At 43.1% G+C, this 26378-nt stretch overlaps 1 protein-coding gene across 5 annotated transcripts in view; it reads left to right on the forward strand.

Annotated features, from left to right (window-relative positions):
- The window catches only part of LSAMP (limbic system associated membrane protein), a 1229080-nt gene that overhangs the window by 1180885 nt on the left and 21817 nt on the right, over positions 1-26378 (forward strand). For 3 of the 5 annotated variants that reach the window (XM_033941214.1, XM_033941210.1, XM_033941212.1), the window contains one exon: positions 13904-13936. The exons of the other annotated variants lie outside the window; for them this stretch is intronic. In XM_033941214.1, the coding sequence (XP_033797105.1) occupies positions 13904-13936 (33 nt within the window). The remainder of the gene's footprint in view (positions 1-13903; positions 13937-26378) is intronic. 5 annotated transcript variants of the gene reach the window in all.

The following is a 26378-nucleotide window of genomic DNA, read 5'->3' on the forward strand; positions in this document are numbered from 1 at the left end:
AGCAGGACCGCTCGCACCCCCACCCCGAACGACCGCTCGCTCGCGCTCCCACCCGCACCCGCGATCGGAGCAAGAGGGAGCCCAAGCCCTCTTGCCCGGCCGACTCCCCGACAATATCGGGCCAAGAGGGAGCCCAAACCCTCCTGTCCACGGCGACCCCCTACCCCCACCCCGCACTACATTACGGGCAGGAGGGATCCCAGGCCCTCCTGCCCTCGACGCAAACCCCCCTCCCTCCAACGACCACCCCCCCAAGAACCTCCGACCGCCCCCCCAGCCGACCCGCGACCCCCCTGGCCGACCCCCACGACACCCCCACCCCCCTTCCCCGTACCTTTGGTAGTTGGCCGGACAGACGGGAGCCAAACCCGCCTGTCCGGCAGGCAGCCAACGACGGAATGAGGCCGGATTGGCTCATCCGTCCCAAAGCTCCGCCTACTGGTGGAGCCTAAGGCGCGTGGGCCAATCAGAATAGGCCCTGGAGCCTTAGGTCCCACCTGGGGGCGCGGCCTGAGGCACATGGTCGGGTTGGGCTCCCTCTTGCTCCGATCGCGGGTGCGGGTGGGAGCGCGTGCGAGCGGTCGTTCGGGGTGGGGGTGCGAGCGGTCCTGCTGGGGGGGGTGAATTGGGCGTCGGGCGGGGTGGGAACTATGTAGAAAAACTTTTGTATCTCGTGGGCTCTTATTAGACTCTATGCTGTGTCTTCCAGAAGGGAGGATATTTAGTGGGCAAGCCATAAGCTTCTAATAAAAGCATTTATGAGGGGGCGGTCGGAGGTTCTTGGGGGGGGGGGCGGTCGTTGGAGGGAGGGGGGTTTGCGTCGAGGGCAGGAGGGCCTGGGATCCCTCCTGCCCGTAATGTAGTGCGGGGTGGGGGTAGGGGGTCGCCGTGGCCAGGAGGGTTTGGGCTCCCTTCTGGCCCGATATTGTCGGGGAGTCGGCGGTCCTTCGGGGTGGGGGTGCGAGTGGTCCTGCCGGGGGGGGGGCAGGGCAGGGCGGGTAAACGGAGAGTCGGGACAGCGCACGGAGAGTCGGGGAGGGCGAAAGGAGAGTCGGGGTGGCCAGAGGAGAGTCGGGGCGGGCGAAAGGACAGTCGGGCAGCATGCGCGTTATACCTGTGAGCGCGGTATACAAAAGTTTTTATACATAATATCGTGGTTTCTGCGCGCTATACCCGTGTGCGCGTTATACACGGGTGCGCGTTATCTGCGTGAAAATACGGTAGGTTGAAAAGGAGCTACAATGAAGGGTTATAGGAAAGGAGCTAGGAAGATAAAGAGGGACAGGGTACCAAAGAGCGGGAGGTGTTAGATTTTTGAAAAGAGCCAAGTTAAAATTGTAAAATTGCAAAACCAGCAAAAAATTAAATTTGAGAGTTAGTTATTTAAAGTTCTCTAAACTTTGTATGGGTAATTATAACAACGGTGAAACTAAAGTGGATAAAATACTGTAGAATCACTAATCAATGCAATAGATGTCTTTGTTTTTGAGTGCATATTAACCCCAAATGCGGCTCAATAGTCAACAAGCAAACATGCATTTCATTGTCCACGATCTGCAGTCGTTCTCTTCTTTTAAAATTTAATTTGTTAGAGCTGAAAATCCAAGTTCGCAAAGATAAGATCCAAACGGTAGCAAAGCCTTGATAAATTCGGATAACTACTGCATACAAAATAAAAATAAAACTACTTGCCGTTAATTTTCAAGGACCAATCACATCAAAGAATGATGCTTGTCTGGGCGGTTATATCCTTACGCACACAGATGCTCATAGCATTGACAGACTCTTGTGTATGCAATGTACATGCCATCTATTCTAGTGTATACTTATGAAGGGAATTTTTAAAAATAAAGTAAAATTCTGGAATCTCTCATGGCACACCTGGAATCTCTTCGGGGTACACTACTGCTTGAGAGACATTGGCAAAAACAAATGCCTAGTAAGTACGAAGCCTGTGCAGTAACTGTTGGAGCATCTTCCCATACAGTTATTGCACAGAACTGTAACACAGCAGTAAATACGGTGACGGCACAGATGCACTTATTGCCTCCTACTTAGCAGCATCTACTCTGTCCACCTAATTCTAAAAGGTTGCGTGTCACTAGTCTACAAAGTTGCATGTGCACTTTATAGAAAGGGTCTGTTACACACTAACTTACCCCCTTTTTAACAAACGCATAGCATGGGTTTTAGCACCAGCGATGGTGACAATTGCTCCAATGCTCATAAAATTCCTAAGTGCTGCCGGCGCTAAAACCCACGTTATGCGTTCATAAAGGGGTTAATTAGCTAATGAGCTGCTAATTGGTATCAACAACCAATCGGTGGCTATAATTGGTACTAATTGGCAGTAACTTGCAGTTATGTGCTTAGCTGCCCCAGTCAATATTCTATACCCCGCATGCACAAATTCCAGAGCACCCAACTGTAAGGGGCCTTGGGAATAACACTGTTTGTGAGATACTTCACAAGCAGCATTATTCCTCTAAAGCACTGTTCTTCAACCGCTAGTCCACGGACCGGTGCCGGTCTGCAGAAAATTCCTGCCGGTTCACGCAGGACCGGCGAGATCAATATCTCCAATTTCCTGCAGGTCCGCACAGGATCGATGAGCTGTAGTCATGGGGAGCCTCCGACAGTGTGCTTTCTCTCCTCCCAGCTGCTCTCCTTACTTATCAGCGCAGCGATTCAGGCAGCCTTGGGGCTTTTGTTGAGTCGCGGCCGCCTCATCTCTGATGATGCAACTTCCGCTTTCCTCAGAGGCGATGCGACCCAAAAAAGGACCTGACGCTGCCTTCCTGAATCGCTGCACTGGCAAGTAAGGAGAGTTGCTGGGAGGGGAGAAAGCCACTGTTAGAGGCTGGGAAGCTGCTGGGCATGGTAAAAAAAAAAAAAGGGACAGCTTCTACTGGACCTGGAGAGGGAGAAGGAGAGATGCTGCTGGGAGGGGAGGAGGGAAAGGAGCCGGGGAAGCTGCTGGGCAAGGGAAAAAAGGGACAGCTGCTACTGGACCTGGAGAGAAGGAGAGATGCTGCTGAGAGGGGAGGAGGGAAGGTGTCTGGGAAGCTGCTAGGCAAGAAAAAAAAGGGACAGCTGCTACTAGACCTGGAGGGAAGGAGAAGGAGAGATGCTGCTGGGAGGGGAGGAGGGAAAGGAATCTGGGAAGCTGCTGGGCAAGGGAAAAAAGGGACAGCTGCTACTGGACCTGGAGGGAAGGAGAGATGGGAGAGATGTTGCTGGGAGGGGAGGAGGGAAAGGAGTCTGGGAATCTGCTGGGCAAGAGAAAAGGGAGGGAAGGAGAAGAAGAGATACTGCTGGGAGGAGAGGAATGGAAGAGAGTTACTGCTGGACAGGAGGAGGAGGGAAGGGAGAAGGATAAAAGGAAGGAAACAGTTGGCAGGGAGATTAGAGGAGGGGAAGGGAAGAGATGAGCATGAGAAAGTAGAGAGATTGATGATGGGAAGGGGTCAGCAGAAAAATAAGCAGAGAGGGACAACGATGGTAGATCTGGTGTAGGAGAGATAAAAATGAAGAGAGCAGTGAAGCTGAAGTGAATCATGTAAAAAGGAGAGAGGGGGTGCAGGCTGGATGGAAAGGGGGTAGGGGCATAGAAAGAAGACAGATAACATATGGAAGGGGGAGAAGACAGACAGTGGATGGAAGGGGCAGATGCTGGATTGAAGAGACAGAAAAGGCAGACGCTGGAAGAAAGAGAGTGAAAAGAATATGAAAGCAGAAACCGAGATGACAAAAGGTAGAAAAAAATAATTTTATTTCTATTTTGTGATTAGAATATATCAGATTTGAAATATATCCTGTTAGAGCTGGTGTTAGACATAACTGGGGACTGCAAAGCCCAGGCAGTGCTTCTTTAGCTTCCAGCTGGCTTAGGGCACTCTCTGATCAGGGGGCAGTTGCCCTAGTTGCACTCCCCTAAAACTATTCCTGTCATGTGTGACTGCAGTATTCTGTTAGCATGATATTTCTGTGTAGCATTCTGTAATAATTTGGCTTGTTCAGTTTTCTTGATAGTAGAGGGGATATATGTGAAGTTGAGGGGAGACAGGGGTTTTGTTGATCCTTGTTCTGTATTATTTGTATTTATAAAATGACAATTGTACAGAATATTGCTTCTTTTTATACTTTAATAAAATACATTCAATATAAAATCATAACTGAGGCTTGTGTGGATGGGATCAGATGATTTGCGGGGACCGAACTCACGGAGATGGGGTGGAAACAGGGTTTTTAAATTTTTGTCCTAGTAGTTTGCCGGTCCACAAAATAATTCTTTTATTTCTGCCGGTCCACAGGTATAAAAAGGTTGAAAAACACTGCTCTAAAGCAGACTTCAACAAGCTGTGATACCAGGATCCCACAGGTTGCTGAATCCCATGGAGAATCAAGCAGTGATAAAAGATGATCTTTTACTGCACTTTGATAAATCCCCCCCCCATCCACCCCCCACCCCCCATGCCTTTATAGCACAGGCTAAAAATAGGTGGCTTATTCTGACATCATCCTTTAGGCAGATTAATGCACACTAACTGATTTGCTGCTTAGGAAAGTTATCATGGCTGTATGTAAAAGCGACTGTGTGCTAATTCATGCAGTAACTTTTACTGCACTTCATTAAAAGGGTCCCTATAGTACATATGTATCTTTGATCACAGTAAACTGGGAAGAGCAATATTCATAGGATGAAGTCTAGCCACTGGCGTCAGAATGGGGGGAGCCACAGGAGCCATGGCACATTTGTTCCCGCTAAGCTGCGCTGGGGTGCGCTGGCGCTCAAAATATTACCTCGCAGCGCACAAGTTTCTCGTCACAGCGCACACAGTGTAGAGCACAGTTCTTCAACCGCCGGTCCGCAAACAAAATCTTGCCGGTCCGCGAAGGATTCGGTCCCCGCCGCAACGAAAGGCCGGCGTCAGCTGACTTGCAACTTCCTGTTGCAGTCGCTGTGCCGGGACTCCTGCCTTCGCCGGGACTCCTGCCTTCCACCGCGTTTGCCTCCTGCCTTGTCTCCGCACCTCCAGACCAGCAGCGGCAGCTGTGTATGCTTTTAACTTCGGCACAGAGCTGCCCCTAATCAATAGTTTAGCGCGGTTTCATAAGGCAGCCTCGGGGCCTTTGCTAGGCCGGCCCACATCGCATCATCGAAGCGGGCCGGCTATCAAAGGCCCCGAGGCTGCCTCATGAAACCGCGCTAAACTATTGATTAGGGGCAGCTCTGTGCCGAAGTTAAAAGCATACAGAGCTGCCGCTGCTGGTCTGAACTCTTGGGCTGCTGAAGGAGGGCAAAAAGCAGCTGTCCTGGAGGTTTCCCTTCCTCTCGCCTTTACAGGTTCCTTTTTTCCACCTTTTTTTTTTTCCTTCAAACGGCAACGGGCCCCAGCATCGACATCAATCAAGTAAGTTCCACTGTCAATCAAGCGGTTCTGCTCGGCCAAAGCTTCCCCTGTGACATGAGCCACCCTCAGGGGAAAGAAAGTGACCCACAAAGGTGAGGGGAAGGGGGGCAGATGATGGAAGTTGGGGGGGGGGGAGAGAGAGAGAGAGAGAGAAGGGGCAGATGATGGAATGGAGGAGATGAGAGAGAGAGAGAAGGGGACAGATGATGGAAGTGAGAAGAAGGGAGAGAGAGCAGAAGGCAGATGGATGTCAGTTGAGAAGGGAGAGCAGATGCTGAATGGAAGTGGGGAAAGAACACATACTGGATGGAAGGAGGAGATAAATAAAGGGGGAAGAAAATAGTAAGATAATGGAGGGGTGAGGGAAAGGGGTGACAAGCTGTGTGTAGACACAGTGAAAAGAGGGAAACGGGACTAAATAGTAAGAAAGAATTTAATTTAGATGGAGGCAGAAAATAGAGAAGGAAGACCAGAGAAGAAAAGGGAAGAGAGAGCAGAGAATGATCAGATCTGAGTGGAGGAAATGAGAAGAGAGATATGCTAAAAACCACAGGGGGGAGGGAAGGATAGAGATGCCAGACCATGAGGGGAACAGAAGGAAGATGATGGATGCTAGACCAAATTGGGGGGTGGGGGGGGGGCAGGAGGAGAGATGGCAGGGAAAGACAGACAGTGAATGGAAGGGGCAGATGCTGGACTGAAGAGACAGAGAAGGTTATCATGCTGCTGTACCGGGCCATGGTACGCCCTCACCTGGAGTACTGCGTCCAGCACTGGTACTTTAAGAAGGACACGGTACTACTCGAAAGGATCCAGAGAAGAGCAACTAAAATGGTTAAGGGGCTGGAGGAGTTGCCGTACCGCGAAAGATTAGAGAAACTGGGCCTCTTCTCCCTTGAGCAGAGGAGATTGAGAGGGGACATGATAGAAACATTCAAGGTACTGAAGGGAATAGACTTAGTAGCTAAGGCAGGGAGAACGAGAGGGCACTCTCTAAAGTTGAAAGGGGATAGATTCCATACAAACGTAAGGAAGTTCTGTGGTAGAAAGCAACATATTTATTTGGCTCATAACTTGCTGGCGCCCGATATTTTTAGCTCACAGTGAAAAAAGTTTGCTCACAACACCCGCCCGCTTAGAGGGAACACTGTTCCTAACCTGTCTTCACCGAGTGGCAGTGCTGCATCCTGCTTTAAGAAAAGGCATCACAGCCGGCAGGCATGGGTCCATGAGCATCTGCGCATGCTCAAGGCCTGCTGGCTTCCACCTCCTCTGAAACAGGAAGATTGGAGGGGTGGAATCCAAAAGAGTCTGTGCATGCAACTACAAAGCCATGCTGTTGAGCACATTGCAGAGAGAGAGGTAAGAAATCCATGTTTAGCCTGGGAGGAAGAAGAAAGATGCTGAAGATGGGAAGGAAGGCAAGAAATATTGGATATCATAGTAGAGTTACCAGATGTCCAGACATGTCCTCGTTTTAGAGGACTGTCTGAATTCCAGGTGGGATTTCCAAAACCTGGCATCAATGTCTGCTCATGCGCAGAGAACATCCAGATATGGCCCCGAGCTTGGGGAAGGAGACATGCGGTTCGTGTGGGAGTGGGGCTGAGGATAGAGTAGGGCAGGATTTGTGTAGAGCAGGGCGGGGGCTGAGGTGGAGTCGTGCAGGGCCAGGTATCCTTTTTTAAAAAGAAGGAATCTGGTAATGGTGCAGAGGGGGGATTAAGGTGAGAGATAATGAAGAGGTGGAGGAAGGAAGGCAAGAACATAAGAATAGGGTTGACAGGGGTTGCCATTCAGCAGATTACTGGAAATTGGAAAGATTACACTAAACTTAATTATACTTTTTGGTGGAATTCAGTATGTCATATCTACAAAATGGAGAGGGTGCTTGCCATGCAACAAGGAAATTATCATAAGTTTAAAAAAATTGGGGGGGGCCATTGATTATTTATTCTAATGATCAGACATCTTAAACACCTTAGTATTAGATAAGATATAGGGGGGTGGTAGTGGGAAAGACAATAATTGATAATTGTTTATTATTAATATATGGGTGGGTGGGAAGGGATTCTTTTATATTTATATATTTTAAGGAGTATAAGTAAGATTGTCAAGTGATTTGTTAAAAATTTTCTGATTGACTATTATACACTTGTTGTAATATTTGAAAATGAATATAGATTTACAAAAAAAAAAAAGAATAGCCTTCTGGGTCAGATCAAGGGTCCATCAAGTCCAGTAGCCTGTTCTCACAGTGGTCAATCCAGGTCTCTAGGACCTGGCCAAAACCTAAGGAGTAGCAACATTCCATGCTACCGATCCAGGGCAAATAGTGGCTTCCCCCATGTCTTTCTCAATAACAGACTATGGACTTTTCCACCAGGAATTTGACCAAACCTTTCTTAAAACCAGCTATACTATCCGCTCTTACCGCAACCTCTGCATTCCAGAGCTTAACTATTCTCTGAGTGAAAAAAAATGTTTCCTCCTATTGGTTTTAGAAGTATTTCCTTGTAACTACATCGAGTGTTCCCTAGTCTTTGTAATTTTTGACAGAATGAAAAATTGATCCACTTGTACCCATTCTACTCCATTCAGGATTTTGTAGGCTTCAATCATATCTCTCCTCAGCTGTCCTTTAGGAGGAGGAGAGAAATGCTGAAGAAGGGGAAGAAAATAAGGAAAGAAATGCTTATGATGGGGGAAAGAAGGAAGGATAGAAATGCTGGAACCCTGGGAGAGAAGAAAGATGCTGAAAATTTGAGAGGATGGGAAGAAATGAGAGAAATGCTGTATATGAGGGTGGTTTGAAAAGTTTGGTTAAACAACGTAGGGCTATTCACTTAGTCCAATGAGTTTCCAGTTATTTTGTTCCATTGGAAAAATAGGTTTTATCAAACTCTGCAAAATACTCATTGATGGCATCAAAGATTTAATGGACTGTGGCGTCATCTCATGGAAATTTACCAAACTTTTCAAACCACTCTTGTACCATGGAAGGGGGTTTAGAGATAGGAAAGGAAAGAAATGATGGATTCACAGTGGGAAGAATTTGAGAGATCTGGAAGGAGAGAAATGTTGGATTCATGAGCGAGGAGGGGTATTTAGGAGGTAAGAAGGAGAAAAATGATAGACATATGAGGGATGGAGGAGGTTTTAAGAGACAGGGAAGAGGAGAAATGATGAACACTATGGGGAGTGAGGAGTATTTGAAAGGTAGGACAGACATGATAGATGCCATGGATAGAGGGACTATAAGATGATATGTATGGGAAGGGGAGATGATGGGATAAGGGGCATGATTGGGGTGGAGCTCAGGACCCCAAATAAAACAAGTGTTCCAGTGCCCCAGAGTCTAGCAGCCTTTAAAAATGTACTCCCCATGCAGATTTGTGACTTTTTTTTATAAACTGTTAGCAGAGCAAACTCTTTTACTGAAATCAGAATTCTTTTAGTAATGGGAACAGTATGACAGTTTGTTTTCAAACAAAGCTATAATTATAGCATTGTACTGTTGATATCAGTGAACATTTGTGATTTTTTTTTTTTGATGAAAAGTCTGTGTGTTATAGTGGATTAACTCTATTGTAGAGGGAGGATACCTATTTGCAGGAGGAGAGCTGATGTATAGCTGTAACACTCAATATAAGTGACATTTTGATGCAAGCACTGCCTAACCATAGGTCTCTGTTCCCAGCAGTGCACGATGAGTTCACTGACTATACAGCTCATTGAGTTAAATACTAGTGATCTATTTTCATTTCTACAAAAAAGGACATGTAAACAATGTTCTATCTGTTATTTCATATCGTCTTTAACCCAAAACGTCAGGGAAAAAAACAGTCTGGCCAATATTCAGCCAGTTGCACTCCTGGATATTCAATGCTAGGCCATGTCCAGACACCGATATCGAATATCTGGTTTTAGGTTCACCACTACAGCTTATGCGATTAAATGCAATATTCAGTTCTTGACCACATAAACTGAACCACTTAAAGATAGGACTGCTATTTATACATCACAATTTAAGAAGCTATTTTATGCGGTCAAGGATGGCACTGAACCACATAAGTCACCCTAGAATGCCCACAAGTTAGCCAGCTTCAGCGCAGGTACTAGCTATGAACATTCAGTGGTGTTAACTTATTAAGTGCTACACAGCTGAATATCGGCAGTTAGATACAGACAAGCGATTTAAGCGGACAGGAGCCTTTCCTGCCCACTTTAATTCTTTTGAATATTGCTTGGATATTTTTTCCAGTGTCATTAAATGTACACACTATTGTATTTGCAGACCATCCCAATCCTCCCCCACATCACAATTTGAACCTACCCTATATACCCCGGACCCCCTCTGATCACACCCAAATGTAAGCATTAACCTTTACCTTCAGATGTCCCTCAGGTGTCAGTGTCATCCCCCCACACACATGCACATGCACACACACACACTCTCACAAGAAAGAGGCAGCCAATTTCCTCTCCCTCCACCCCCACCACCACAGAAGAACCGACTGATCCTTGCCCTCCATTACCCTGATACCAGTGCCAGCAATTACATCATTATTGAGTGACAGGCTGAACCAGCTTATTAACCCCTCCCCTATTACAAAACCGTGGAAGTGTTTTTATTTTTAAAATTCTTTATTCCATTTTTAAACTACATATGTGCACAATAATTAATACACTTACATATAATATTAAAATTAAAGCACATTAAACTTACAAAATTTATAAATAAAGAAGAAAAAATTATTTTCCCCCACCCTTCCACCTATTAATCAATAAATAAATACCCTCAAGAACAATCAAAACATACTCCCTAAACCATTTTCAAAACATACCCCCTTCCCCCACCCTCCCGCCCTGGATGTGTATGTTTAAAGGCACATCTAAAGATATCAATCCTTACAGTATTTAATTAACGGTTCCCAAACATTCATAAATTTCTTGTAATTCCCCTGCTGAATGGCCATGAACCGCTCCATTTTTAAAATATAACAGAGGGATTCCCACCAGAATGTGTAATTAAGTCTATCCCAATTTTTCGTGGAAGTGGTTTTTAGCACCGGCCAGAGCACCAAATGCTCCACGCTGATCCCAATGCTCATAGGAACTCTATGAGTGTCAGAAGCAGCGCAGAGTATTCAGCATACCAGCTGGTGCTAAAAATCGCTTTTGCGGTTTTGTAAAAGGGGGTGGGGGTGGGGAGTAAGTGCAGTGTCATGCAGTGTAGAGACTTGTGGAGAAGCGGTGTAGAGACTTGTGGAGAAGGGAAGTGAAGACCAGAGTATTAACAAGGTATGGGGGTTGTGTGGGGGTTTCTAAGAGAAAAAGTTATCGCGACTGAGCAGTTTTATGCTGTGGTGTGAGGAACCAGCCCAAGAATACAGGCGTTGCAGCTACTGAAGGTCACATGCTGCAGAGACCTAGCCTGTGACTGCTGAAGGGGAAATTTGCAACATTCTTTGGGGGGTTGATAAATGAGATGGAGTGGACGTGTGAGTGTATGTTTCTCTGTTAAGTGAATGATGTGGAAGAGTTTCAATGCAATTTGTGTGAGAAATGCTAAAGTGTATGTGAGGAACAATGAGTCAGTGCGAAGATTTAAATGAGGGAGAGCAGACTGGAGTTAGGTTGCGAGGAGGGTATGGCGTAGAGGTTAAAGCTACAGCCTTAGCACCCTGAGGTTGTGGGTTCAGATCCCATGCTGCTCTTTATGACCTTGGGCAAGTCACTTAATCCTCCACTGCGCCAGGTACATTAGAGAGATTATGAGCCCACCGGGACAGATAGGGAAAATGTTTGAAGTACCTGTTTTAAACTGCTTTGAAAGTGCTTGTCCAACTACAAAAAGGTGGTATACAAGTCCCTTTCCCTCTCTAGGTACTGGTGTGAAATGGCTGAAAAACAAGGGTCAGACCAAATGCTACCCTTATTTCCTGGCTGAGTCCTCGATTCCCAAAGCTCTGACAACATGGTAATAAATACTGGGTTAGGAGTGATTTTTTTTTTTATTGGGTGATACTCAGCACAAAGAACATGCAAATCATATGCATGCTATTTGTGCAAAGTAACCCAGTAAAAGGGGGAGGAACTGTACCTGCCACCTGCTCAAAGGAGCACATTGGTAGGCATAGCTTTTCCTCCTGTCCCTTTCTCAAACTCTTCTCTTCTCCCCTGCCCATGATCAGCTGAGCCAGCACCAGAGCTGCTGGCAAGGGAGAAGAGTCACAATCAGCTCAGCTAATCGGGGCTCCGTGCTGGCTCAGCTAATCACAGCTTTTCTCTTCTTCCGTGCTGGTTCAGCTGATCGCAGTCAGGGGAGAAGCAGTTTGGGATTTTTATTTTTTTTAAGCTAAAAAAATGGATGCAACTGTTGTGTGTGTGCATGTTTCGTGCATAAGGTGTGGGACATACACTCACACAACACATGCACAAATATTGGCAGCTCAAGACCTGCTGGAAACTTTTGCCCATAAAAAGTGGGTGTTCCCTTTTAAACATTATACAGAGTGCTCATTTTAATACTAATGAGCTCTTTGTAATGTATTTGCATAGGGTTCTCAGTGACTGCTTCTAGGATCTTTGCAGCCACAGAGAACCCTTTTGAGCATCAGAGGCTGAGCTTCCTTGCAAATAAGATTGTCTTTAACCAGTCTTTACCTGCATCGAAAGCTTTTGAGCATCAGGGCCTGAGAAATTAGGATGGAAGTCTGACTGCTTCCCACATAGGTGAAGTTGAAAGACAGGATGGTCACTACACTTGTTTAGAATCCCATGGTACTTGTGCTGTGAATTCCTTCAGCCTCAGTTTCAGAAGCAGAGTTGAATTTGAGATAGAGAATGAGGGAGCGAGGAAAGGAAGTGAGTCTGATGTGGGAGTATAGAGTGCTCTTGCTGTGTTGAACCTGAACTGAATTAATGTTTATATGGGAGATCTGTAGCAAGGTATATAAATTATTTGTTTATTGTTGTGGGCTAGCTAAAAACACAGAAATGTACATAAGTGGAAAATAAGTAACACTAAAAAGAGAAACATTCCAGGGAGATAATTCTTCTTATTTGTTAAAATCCAGAGTAGTAGGGAGAGAGGAGAAAAGACATGTACTTAGTCGGGATGGTCTTCTATGATGATCCATTTTTACAAGAAGAAACTTGCATCCAATGATACAAGCCTGGGGGGGGGGTGGGGGGGGAGAAGCTGCTAAGTGACTGAAATTCTTGAAAGTGTGCACACAAAGAGAAAAAAAAAAATGTTAAAAGACAGAAAAATGAGTGAGAAAATGTGAGTAAGAGAAAACTTATCTGATCCAGAATCCTTGAAGGATGTCTGAGGTGTGAAACCTGAAAGACAAGAGGAAAAAACTTTAAAGAATCTAGTACTTTAAGAAGCAAATTTACCAAAATAGTTCTAAGTACCCCCCCCCCCCCCCACACACACACACCCTTTTCACAAAGTCACGCTAGTGGCTGCCAAGAATGAAAAGCCTCAAAGCGCTTTAAATCTCTATGGGAGTCAGAGCAGTTATCACAATTGTTTGTAAATGATTTATGTGACTAGTCTTTATATTTATCTTGAGAGCAAAGATATTTAGTCTTACCACCCTGTAATTGAAACATGTTAATTTTTCATCTGCAAGTTTTGAAATTAAATTGATAACTATTCAACATTTAATAGTTAATAATAAAGCATAATTAAATGTTAAATCCCCTAGTTTGGCATGGAGATTTTTGGGAGAGAAACTACTATGATATACAGTGGAACCTCGGTTTGCGAGGAACGTATAAATTAAAGTTCATTAAAATGTTCTTTAACATGCATTTTTAGGGTTCTTTAGTCCCCTGAATGTGGAATATACTAAAAGGGACAAGGTTTGCTAATCCATGTGGAAACTCTCCCATGAGGAGAGGGGTTTTTGCTTAACATGGATCATGAGATATACTGAGAGTTGTGTTAATCTATATCAATATTAATAAGCTGTTTTGCATTTATTTGCATGTGATGCAGCTGATGAACTTTTGATGCGTGAGTGCCTGAAATGTTCCCTTGCCATGAATATCAAATGTTAAAGCACCTCAGCAAATAGATCCCAGAATTTGCTGGACTCAAAACTTCAGTCCTTTGCAAGCAGGAACTTACGTTTTGCACAACTGTATCTATTTACAAACCACATGTGCATGGCATCATGGGACAATTTTCATACCACTCCCTAAGGAAATGATATTACCACTAGAGGTTGTTACTTTATCCTAACAAGGAACCTGTATGGCCTGCGAGTTCAATATTTATATAATAAAAAATAGTGGTTAAAGTTGAAATTTCCCAAATCAGTTGTGATATCCTCCCTTATGGCAATCTACTACTTGAGACTCATTATCTCTCTTTTCACCCTATTTCTAAACGTGGAGATTGTCCAATTGTTTATCCTCTATATTCACTATTTATCACTAAGGCATTTTGCTGAATATTTTTTTTTTTCTAGAGGGTGATCCCACTGATCATTTCAACCATAAAGGTACAGTATAGTAGGCTCCTTGATTTTCCTATAGCTTTCTTTGAGTTTTTTTCCCGCACCTCCAGCCTTTTTATTTTCTGTAAATTAACCACTTGAATGTGGCATTGGTGCTAGTCTTAAATTCCCCCTTTTGTACATAATAAATGCCTTTCTAGTCCTGCCTGCCTGCCCAGCTCTGGCTGTTCCTAAATGCACCTTTGGCAAAGGGGAAGTGACAGAAGAAAGGAGGAAGGGGGAGAGAGAAAGAGGAAAGTGTGAGAATGAGAAAAGAGGGTTAGACAAATAGGGTAAGAGAGAGAAGACAAGAAAAGCAAAGGGATCCAGATGAGGAATTGCAGCATGGGGAAGGAAAATAGAAAGCAGAAAGAGGAGGAGAGAAAGCATTAGAGGAAAGAGAAAGGTGGGGAAAGATGGGAAGAAGAGTGAAAGTAACTGTATAATAGAAAGTAAAGCAGAAGAAGCAACTGAAAAGGGGGAACTGTGCACAGCAGAAAAGAGTAGAGGGGATGGGATGGGGAAAGAAAGCAAGAGGAAAATGGAGACAGCAAAAGCAAAAAAAAGGCTATAAGCAAGACAGAGGAGAGGACAAACAAGTTACTATGAGCAAGAAAGGAAGAGCGGAAAGCCAAAAGGGGGTAAGAACAAAGAAAGATAAGGGAAGATATATAGTAAAGAAAATGACAAAAAGGTTTAGGCAGTAGTCAACCGGAGGTTTCAAAGGACAGGCCCATGCAGAAAGAAAAGGAAGCAGGTAGTCAAGCCTAACCTATGAAGGAGGAATCCAGCCTACCACTGTTGCTGCTGCCTCTGTCCTGGAGATCTAGTAGCAGAAAGCAGTGGAAGGGGGGAGGGGAGATTTTGGTGGGAGGAAGTATTTTTTTGGGGGGGAAGGAAGTATTTTTTTTTGGGGAAGGGAGATTTTAGAGGGGGATTGAAAGGATTCAAGGAAGACAGCTGTCAAGCTTAGAGCTTAACTCATGCTCCAAAATCCCTTCCTGCAGCTCTGATAAAATGCATGGCAGCAACAGAGAAAGATGTACTCCAGTACTGCATGTTGGAATAGAAAGAGACTATGCATTTCTTATAGATATATTATGTGGAAATATTGCTTCAATTTGGACCATTTATTTTACTCTGTCTAGAAATGTTACTGGCTCTTGCTTTCTCAAGTCTGTATGTATAAGTTTACATGATATGACAAGGCAATCGCACAGTGAGATGGCGACTGGAAAATTGGCAACTACATCCAATTTGCACAAAGTCAAAGAAAAGCACCCAATTTTGTTATATGCGAAATGAAAGAGATTCCTGGTCTCTTTCCTGGATTTTCAAATGCAGTGGGTATTCACATTCATACAGTATCTGCATATTTTGCATGAAATGTCAGCACATAGCAGGTTGTATTGGTGCTCACTGTACTATATAGATTGGAGATTCTCAACCAGTCCTTGGGACACACCTAGCCAGTCAGGCTTTCAGGATATCTGCAATAAATAGACATGAGATAAATTTATATGCACTATCTCAATTGTGTGCAAATCTATCACAGTCGTATTCATCGTGGGTATCCTGAAAACCTAATTGGTTAAGTGTTTCAATGAGAGCTGGTAGTTTAAACCCATTGCCAGAAGACTGAAGAATTAATAAAGGTATGCAAGGAGGGGCCTAAGGAAAGGCGGATGGGTGCTTTGAGTGCATTTAGGGGGCTGTTTGGGATCGTGGGATGCTATTGTGGGGGCTTCCAGGCAGAAGGGTATGTCACTGGCAGGAAGAAGAGGAGAGGCAGGTTCCTTCTGTAATCATCAGGCCTTTAGGAAGTGTTGGGGTATATGGGGCCATGGCTTAGTGGCCTAATGCTCCCAGAATGGTAAATTTATGCTATAGTATTTGTGAGGTTGATGTACCATGGGAGTAATTAAACTATGGTGCTGAGACACCACTGACTAGTTACTCCAATGACAAATTAAGGTGCAGTAAAAGACTGATATTTATCACATTTTAGTACCTATCCTTCTTAGTATGCCGCATAAGAAGATTTATTACTTATTTCTCAGCAAAAGACCCAATCTGAGTTTCAAAAAACTTCTGCTTCAGGGGGCTCACATTACATACTACAATCAAAGATCATTTTGTTTTGCATAATGTAGTCATTTGTACTACAGAATAAAAAGAAAACTTTTAGTTAAGGGTGTTATGATGAAACTATGACATTCAACAGTTTCAAACTTTATTCAGAAACTTTCAAATCAAACAGTTCCATTCAAGTCAAAGAAATCCAGGCAATTTCCTATTGGTTATAATATTTTCAATTTCAAATCTAAATTCTTTATGCTTACTAAGTAAAAGTGTGATAGCAAGTTCTTAGTTCAGAAACTCAAGCTTGTATCTCGTACTATTGAGTCATAGGTTGGACCCACTCATCTCAATAAAAACAACCTATTTTTTTTTCAAACCTTCAGCAATGGTAAAGGTATACGAGGAGGTTATATCAGAAGGATCGCCACATGTAAATGGTGATTCAGAGAGACATTATTAACACGTGAAGATTCAGACACTATTAACATGTGAAGATTCATACCACACTGAGATTTCAAAAGGGTGTGGTAGAGGAGTGATTTGAGTGTTCCTTGGTTAGAACACAAATCCTTACATGTATTCCCCATTTTACAAAGGGAATACATATATATGGGAAGAAAAAAATTCCCGGTCAGGTTTTATACCAGTTCAAAAGCACACAGAAAAATTTTAAAATTGCTCATTTTGATCAGGACTGAATATATGAGGGAGCCTCATTACTTAATTGGGAGTAATTACATATTTAGGCTTGTCAAATTGGACAGTTAGATATGGAATCTGCTTGGTTTATACCACCTATTTTTTCCATGTGTATGGAGTCCTTTTACTAAGGTGTGGTAACTGATTTAGCGCATACTAATGATTAACATGTGCTAAATGTTAAGACGCCCATAGAAATATAATAGGCATCTTAACATTTATTGCATGCAAATCGTTATCTTGCGCTAAATCAGTTAGCATACCTTAGTTTAAGGACCTTTATATTTGTAAAATGGTTGCAGCTGCTGTGCATGCTGGCAAATACACATTCACTTCTTATAGGTATTTTATAAAAGGCATTTTATTCCGCATAGCCTATTGTAAAATATGGCAGAAATATCTCACATCCCGACATCTTAATTCTGAACTCAGCCTTCAAGCATTTCTAAAAATGGAGAATTGTTCCCTGCTTTCCAAGGAAACTACACAGTAATGCATTTTATACCTTCTCCATCAACCTATTGAAAACATTGCTCATTAAACTAAACTAAACCTTAAACTTATATACTGCATATTCTCTATAAAAATAGAGCTCGACACGATTTACAGAAAATTAAAGAAAAAAAATACAATAGGGAATGGGATAATATAGAGGGAAATGAAGATCACAATTTTGAAAAAAGCCAAATTTTCAGATGTTTTTGGAATAATTGGAGAGAGCCCAGATCATGCAACTGGACAGAGCTCAGTAATTTTGAAAAGAAGAGACTGCCCTAGTTTTCCAGTATAGATGACGCCTTTCAGAGTAGGAAAGAATAATTTAAGTTTTTGAGGAGGTCTGCTAATCTCAGATCTTGTAGAATTCTAAAATAGAGGAAGTAAGGACTACCTGACCTAAAAATCAAACAATAGCATTGCCAAACCTAGGTTCTTCTCTATAGAAATACAGAGTACTAATTGCCTCTACAAATATGGCCCAAAAATGGAAAGGTGACTGAAAACATGAGATTCCTTGCCATGTTTTTCTTTTAGCAAAAGCTGTTTTCAGACTGAAGCAGACCATCTGCCAGCAGATGGAGCCAGAGGCTCACAGACCTACTACTTTCTGCTGGAAATGAATTACTGTATTAGGAAAGACAAGCTAGAAAACGTCTTGTAGAGAAGGGGGGATCAGTGCTTGGATACAGTATTATCAGGAGAAGGGAGATGTCTACATGGAATGCTTTCCTTGCTTAGACACTGACATTTTGTTGAAGATAGCTCAAGTATATTGATGATTGGTTATTTTACATGCTCCTGCAAATTACTACCTCACAAGATTTTGGCAAATCATGAAATTCTTTTGGGATATTTTTATATTAATTTTCCTGAGTCTGCTGGTTAAAAAAATTATAATGTGTCTCGCTAACACATAAGGAAAAAAAAAAAAGTTATGTCACATCTGAACCAAGCTGAAATTGGCCAGGTTTGAATCTGATGCTGAGTTAGTCCTGCCACTTTTAACATAATAAAATTTTTACTGCAGTTTATTACCTAGTCAGAATTTCCGATTTCCTGTTACATGAGAGATAATTCACACTAAGGGCTCCTTTTACTAAGCTGCACTAGCGGTTTTAGCGTGCGCTAGACGCTAATGCCTACATTGAGCTGGGGTTAGTTTTTCTGTGCGTAGCGGGGGGGGGGAGGGGGGCAGCGCATGCTAAAAACGCTACCGCAGCTTAGTAAAAGGAGCCCTAAGCCTTGTAATTCAGTTTCTTTATGGAAGAAAACACCATGATTTGAATAGTTTGTGAGTTAGAAACCTAGGTCTGGCAATAATTAGAAACAAAAGCTGGATCCCAATATAAACAACTGGGTATAATTCAAAAAGGAATGTTCCTAAAGGTCCTTGACAACAGAGTAACACATAAAGGAACAATGTATGCTTCAAACGTCTTTTATCATACAATGGTGCTCAGATTCCACGATGGAAAGGTAAAGAACTCAATAAAGGCAAAAGCCCTAAAGAGACTTAAATGGTATCAATCATTGCACCGGGTTGTAAAAGATGTTGTGAAGTGCTACTAAATTGGTTTATAAAGTTCATAAGTCCAAAAACGGTAAATCCAATTTGTAAATGACTTTAAGTAGTTAAAGCTTCAAAAAAAGTGTAAGCAACTTAGCTGAAATATAGAGCATGCATAGGTGTAACTGGGACCCAGTTACACCTATGCATGCTCTATATTTCAGCTAAGTTGCTTACACTTTTTTTGAAGCTTTAACTACTTAAAGTCATTTACAAATTGGATTTACCGTTTTTGGACTTATGAACTTTATAAACCAATTTAGTAGCACTTCACAACATCTTTTACAACCCGGTGCAATGATTGATACCATTTAAGTCTCTTTAGGGCTTTTGCCTTTATTGAGTTCTTTACCTTTCCATCGTGGAATCTGAGCACCATTGTATGATAAAAGACGTTTGAAGCATACATTGTTCCTTTATGTGTTACTCTGTTAATAATTAGAAACATACAGAAACATATTGGCAGATATTAAAAATGATTTAATTAGGCAGGAGAGACTCAGGCCTGGTTAAATCACACTGATGGAGTCAGGGCAGGATTAACCAAAAGGCCAAGTAGGCACGTGCCTAGGGCCCAAAACGGTGATGGGCCCCTCCAGCATCGATCGGCAACGCAGGCCCCACTCCAATCGGCAACCCCCTTCCATCGATGGAAAGTAAGACAAGCAAGCAACGCGGGTAAGAAAGGCAACGGGAACTGTAATTTTGCAAGCGGTGCTGCTTGCCCAAAGCTTCCCTCTGATGCAGCTTCCTGTTTCCACCTGGGCGCATGGTGGGGTGGGGCGGGGCAGGGGGCCCAGTGTACTTGTGTGCCCAGGGGCCCGCGATGAATTAATCCTGCCCTGGATAGAGTGGTTCCCACACCTTCAGCTGCAGTATTTTTCCATTAATGCCAGGGTGATCCTGAGCATAGTCCTAATAGAACCAGGGTTTACTTGGTTAGTGGTTATTTTCAGACTGCTACTTGAAGCATAGGAGCCAGCTCTGTGATTGCCTGAGCACCCACAACATTCAGCAAACTGCTTTACTTTATCCAGGAAGTATTCAGTTTTGTTACGTTTAGCACTCTCAATCATTTTGAAAAGCTGGCTCCTATGACCTGAAGTGCCCAGATAAAGTTGGGCACTTGAACTTTATCCAGCCAGTAATATGGGCACTGCTCTGAACAATGACTGGCATCCAGATAACTTTTGGTGACTGGCTAAGACAGAGATTTCAGTGTCAGTTCCTGGATTGAATATCCAGATCTGAGAAAGAAGGGATTTACCTTCAAAAGCTAATCATAGCCTGCATTAAGTTAGTCCAATAAAATGGTATTATTTTTTTCCTTTATGATTTTGGTTTATTTCTACTTATTACCTTGAAGAGTGGATTAACATGGCCACCACATTTAATGGGAGGAAATTCAAGGTTTTCATTTAATTTAAAATTTGTTTTTACTTTTTGCTCAAATGATAGTGTGTATTGCAGAGGGTCCATCCACTTCTCTATCCATTTGTACATATAGGTTTGTTTGCACTTGTTATAGAATGCCCTCCCACATGCCTACCAGTGGTGAAAAACAGTGGTCTAATCATAGCACATACTATTGTCAAAAGGTGCTTTTAAATACTTTCCACATGTAACCAATCACAAATCTTTTCATTAAAGCTGGAAGCTAAAGAGAGTTAAGGTTCCTATGAATTTAGTAGCGTCAGTGAAACACGACTCGTGTCAAAGTCGGGGTTACTTCACCAAGCTAAGGTGCCTTTTGCTATTGGTTACATATTGATGTATTATACTTGTGGAAAGTATTTAAAAGCACCTTTTGACAATAGTATGTGCCATGATTAGACTACTGCTTTGCACCACTGGTAGAAGACTTTTTTTTTTTACCACTTGGCGCCTGTTGAACCAGCATTCTATACGCACATGAAGTATCTATTACCTGATATAAGATCTATGCCATGTAAACAAATGTGATTTAGGATTTATGTGGGGTTGCTATTTTCAGTGAGGCTACATCCATCTTTGGCATTAACTTTTAACATTCAACTTTCTTCCATTTTTCTGTTTTTTCTCAAAATCTATTTACTTTTACATGTCTTCCCTTCCCATCTATCCATGTGTACCATCGCCTCCCTGTTTCTTCTCCCCATCTATTCATAAGAAGCATTTCTTCTATCTCTCTTCCCTTGCACATCCATCGCTGTGCACCATCTCCTCCCTCTCCTGTGGTCTGACATCTCTGTCTTTCCTCTTCCACCCCCATGGTTTGGCATCGTTCTCCACTCCTTCCTACAGCTTGGCATCTCTTTCCTCTCCCATGGTCTGGTATCTCTCTTTCTTTCCATGTACCTGGTCTGTGTTTCCTTTACACTCATCCCTTCCTGCCCCCACCTCCACCCCTGGGCTGGCATCTCTCTCTCTCCGTCCCTTCCCCCAATCTGCTTTTCCCCCGCTCTCATTCATTCCCACCCCTGGGTTGGTATCTCTTTCTCCTTCCCTCCCCCATCCCAGTCTGTGTTTCTCTCTGCTCTCATCCCTCCATGATCCTGCCCTTTGCCCCACCCCTACCCCTGGACTAACTCTAGGGGGCTCAGCGGTCCAGGCATCTCTTCCCTTTCTGTCCCTCTCCCTTCCCCTTACCTTCCCAGCTTCCTTTCAAAGTCAAAATCCTATTTTTTTAGAGGGGATCCGGCACTGCAGCCATTCTCACAGATTGCTGGCGCTGCTCCATAGTTTTTCCTCTGCCGTGATCTGCCCAGGCAGAAATAGGGAGACAGATTGCGGCAGAGAGAAAGCTTTGAGACAGCACCGGCAGCCTGTGAGAATGGCTGACATGCCAGAGCCCCTCTGAAAAAGATTTTGATTTTGAAAGGAGGCTGGGAAGGTGAGGGGAAGGGAGGGAGCTAGACAGAAGTGGAAGAGATGCCTGAACTGCATGCTGATCTCCCCCATACCTTTTAAATTCTTCTGTTCTTCACCAGGTGCCTACGAGCCTGGGCCAATCACACCTTAGGGTTAGTGGGGATGGGCGGACCCGCTATGCCTAAGGCCTGATTGGTCCAGGCTTCTAGAGCCTGGGCCAATCAGGCCTTAGACTTAGCGGGGATGACCGGGGAGGGGCGGGCCCATCTCATTTCGACGAGGCGGGCCTGTCGGCTGGACGGCAGCAAGACCCGTCCAGCCGACCAACATTTAGAGGTTAGTTGGGGGAGGGAGGTTAGTTGGGGGGGAGGTTGTTAGCATGGGGGGTCCAGAGGGGTCCGGTTTTCCGGCAGGAGGAGTTAGGCACCCTCCTGCTGACGATTATGAGTTTGGGGGGGCGTTCCGGCAGGAGGAGTTGGGCACCCTCCTGCCGGCGATCGGACAGATGGCCGCTATACTTATCCCTTGCCGCCATAAGTGTAGTGGCTGCGTCTACTCATTAACCTGATTCTCTAACAGGCATCTGTAACATGGACGCCGGTTACAGAATCGAGGTTAGTGTAGGCCCGATTCTGTATAGGACACCTCTCCCGGGCATCCTATACAGAATCAGGGCCTCTGTATATATATATTCTTAGGGTTACCATATGGCTCCAGAAAAAAGAGGATAAATTGAGACATCCGGATCTTACTTTCATTGCTTTCAATGGAAGTAAAACCTAGATGTCGCAATCTGTCCTAGTGTAGCTGGTTTTAAGAAAGATTTGGACAATTTCCTGGAGGAAATGTCCATAGTCTGTTATTGAGAAAGACATGGGGGTAAGCCACTGCTTGTCCTGGATCGGTAGCATGGAATATTGCTACTCCTTGGGTTTGGGCCAGGTACTACTAGTGGCCTGGATTGGCCACCATGATAACTGGCTACTGGGCTTGATGGACCATTGTTACAAAATCACTCTTTGTTGATAGGCACCTAAGTTTCAATTAAAAGCTGATAAAAAAGGTTAATTGGACTTGTTCAATTTAGATAGGCGCCTATTTAGATGGGCGCCTTCAAAATAGGTACCTAACATTAGGCGCTGGTTACAGAATTTGGGCCTTAATCTTGTGAATAATTCAAAATAATGTTACTCATCTGGGGTGTCCAAATATTCCAGGTTCTGACGCGTTTCGCCAGACCAAGCTTCCTCAGAGAACCCACACATAAAATGCTTTAAGATGAATGTGATCTACAGAAGATAAAACAAAATGACAAGTGTGAACCAAACCTGTAAAATTAAAAGTTTCAAAACTTTCTTGGCGGCACTGGAGGTTACCTCATGTTCTTCCCTGCTTTACTTCCTCTTACAATGACTACTCTCCACTGACATCCATTTACCCACTATTCCCCGGAAGTGATGTTATGCTTGTTAATGGACGTTAGTGAAGAAACACCTACCATTCAACTTCATGGTTAAGCCAATAGGGCGCCACCATTTGCCATCTAAAAATCCAGGATTGTTCTTTCTTCCACAGCAAGGTTTTTAAATCCCCCCCCCCATCCCCGGGGCACTCCTCCAAAACAATGAATTTCAAATCGTGTTCAGAGTGACCAGCCTCAGACCATGTTGGGCGAGGGGAGTTATGAAATCCCCTCGCCGTATCTTACTCCAATGTTCCATGATTCTTATTTTGATGACTCGTTTGGTGTGACCAATATACAAAAGATTGCATGGGCACTGAACAAGGTTTACAACCCCTGTAGTATCACATGTGGTATGTTGGAAAAGGTATAAATGATGCAAATGAGGATGAACCACAACGTTTGTTACAATAGCATGATCACACACAGTGCAATGTCACACCTGTCATGTCCCTGAGGGTTACTGTCTACAGCACTAACACTTGACTGGTAATAAGATTTACTTAGCATCTCCCGTAAATTTTTGGAACGGGAGAAAGAAAATCTAGGAGCTGTTTGAAAGACCTCATGATGTTGTAGAATATGCCAGTTCTGTTTATAATGTGTTTGATCTTAAACGCGTGGCAGGAGTAGGGTAATACACATACAGGGACAGGATCTTCAGTCCTAGAAGAAGGTTGTAACAAAATTTCCCTATGCGCGTATAGAGCCCTTGTATGCTTTCTTAATGACCCCTCGGGGGTATCCTCTTTCTTCAAATCTCACATGCAGTTCTTCAGCTCGTGCTTTGAATTCTGTACTGGAAGAATACAATCTTCTCATGCGTAAAAATTACCCAACAGGGATTTTTTCTTAAGTGTTTAGGGTGGAAATAAATTATTCCTGTCAGTGGGCTTATGATACAGAGTAGTTTCAAACCTGCCATCATGCATTGTAATCAAGATATCCAAAAAAGAAATAGAGTCAACACTTGTAGTAGCTGTAAAAAAACAGCATTAGTACTCCTTTTTTTGGAGCCATATGGTAACCCTATAAATTTTCATACCTCTTTCCAAAGAGTTCACCACATGGTCTATGAATGAGTCTGTGCACCATTGTGTCACATCATAAGTGTGCTCTTTTCGACTTGTTTTGTTCCCATGTTGTTCTTTTTTACTATGCACAGTTTGTGATAAAGCCTAAAAACATTGGTAAGATTTATTTTTCATCTTGCTTTCAAACCACAAACAAAAAAATTTCATTGCATTTTTTTCCTGCCACTTCGATGCATACCTGTCTCCAGTGAAAAGTATGTGATGATGAATAAAAAGCTCAAGGCTAGAAAACCAAATATAGTGGTAAAAGAGAAGAACAGAAGAATAGCATTGCTAATAGATGTGTCAGTAGACAGCAACTATTCTGGGCTATGCAGGGATTGCAAAGTACCTCAGCTAGATTAATATGTCAAGCAAACAGATAGGAAACAGCAGTTCTTCTATTAAAGTGTCTACATTGGTTGCTGATAGAATCTTGGGCATTGATTAAATTACACATGCTAATGCTTAATACTATCCATGGACTGATACCTTTGCCTCTAATGTTGGTCCTGTCCTTTTTTTCATCTTATAGAAACTTCTGTTTAAGCCGTCAATTAAATCTTTGTTTCTCATCATCTGCTCGTATCAAATGCAAATGTATACACTCATTTTTGATTTCTTATCAGTCAGCAAAGATCTGGAGCTCATTGCCATTTATTTATTTATTTAGATTTCTATCCTGTCCTCCCTGAAAGCTCAGAATGGGTTACAAGTAAACATACAAAGCATTAAACAGGCAGGAGGGAGTATGATTGCATGCTGGGGAAATATGGCTGGCAAATGATAGATTGGCGTCAAGTATTACTCCCAGGTTTCGCAGTTACTGTAGTGGATTCCCAGGAGATAGATGGGTGGGTAAAGCTTTTATTTTTCTTTCTGATCCAGACGAGTTCTGTTCTGGAGGCATTTAGTTGGAGTTTGCTTTGTGCCAACCAATTTTGATTTATGTGAGGCAATTTTGAATGTTGATGGTTTGGGAAACACAGTTCATGGTTTGGGAAACACAGTTCATGCCTATAGGGAGATATTGCTGGATGTCATCAGCATAAGAGTGGATATTGATTTAAAATTTATGGGCAATGCCAATTATTGGCTTGAAGTAAAGGTTAAAAAAATAGAGGGGATAGTAGGGTGCCTTGTGGAGTGCCATATTTAATTGTTTTCAGCTCCGATTTGTCAGATCTGAGTAGTACGCTTTGAGTTCTCTGGTTCAGGAATGAAGAGAAATATACTATAGGGGCTTTGTGGACAAAGTTCAGGTAAGAGGTGCTGGACCAGGTACAATTTAGGCAATAGCCCAAGTGAGACCTAGGAAAAAGATGCATCAAAGCAAGAACCAAATGCAAGAGCAGTCTTTAAAGTAAGTAATCTCAAAATTACAGAAGCAAAAGTTGGATACTACGGAAACAAGACAGAAAGAAGATTGACTCATTTGAGCTTTGGTGCTGGAGAAGGATTTTAAGTATGCCATGGACTGCCACAAGAACTAACAAATCAATTCTGGAAGAGATTAAACCAGCTATATCACTTGAAGCCCAAATGATTAAGTTATGACTATCTTATTTTGGTCACACCATCAGAAGAGAGAGATCACTGGAGAAGGACATCATGTTTAGGAAGATCGAAGGAACCAGGTGAAGAGGGCGACCTGCAATCAGATGGCTGGACATGTTGAAAACAACCATGGGGATGAAGCTGGAGGACCTTTCCGGACTAGCACAAAACCAATTTCTTTTTAGATCCGCAATTCATTAAGTTGCTAGGACTTGAGCACAAGTTGATGTCACCTAACAACAACAATCTTAAAATCATTTTGCACCTGCAATGCATCTCTGCTAGCCCTATGCAAAATATGTTAGCTTTTTAAGTGTGCTGAAATTTCTCAACCAATAAGTGCTCACTAGATGATCCCAATTCCCTTTGGACCAGAGAGCAAATGAGCTATGGCCTTATAATGTTTCTACTGCTCCTGACCTGGCATTCCACTGGTTTGAGCCCTGCCGATCCTGTCAGATAATCATATACAGTCTTGGTAGCACTCATGGAGATTCATACAAATATCACATTGTGATTTATAATGTTCTAGAAAAAAAAAGGGGGGGTAAGCATTACAAATAATGATTTTAAAATATTTAGAAGAAACTGAAAAATGCACACAATTTTGAAATTATCTGAACAAGCCAACCTGAAAACCAAGGAGACTCTGCAAAACAT

The sequence above is a fragment of the Geotrypetes seraphini genome, chromosome 4 (genome assembly GCF_902459505.1).
Source record: "Geotrypetes seraphini chromosome 4, aGeoSer1.1, whole genome shotgun sequence".
Lineage (NCBI taxonomy): Eukaryota > Metazoa > Chordata > Amphibia > Gymnophiona > Dermophiidae > Geotrypetes > Geotrypetes seraphini.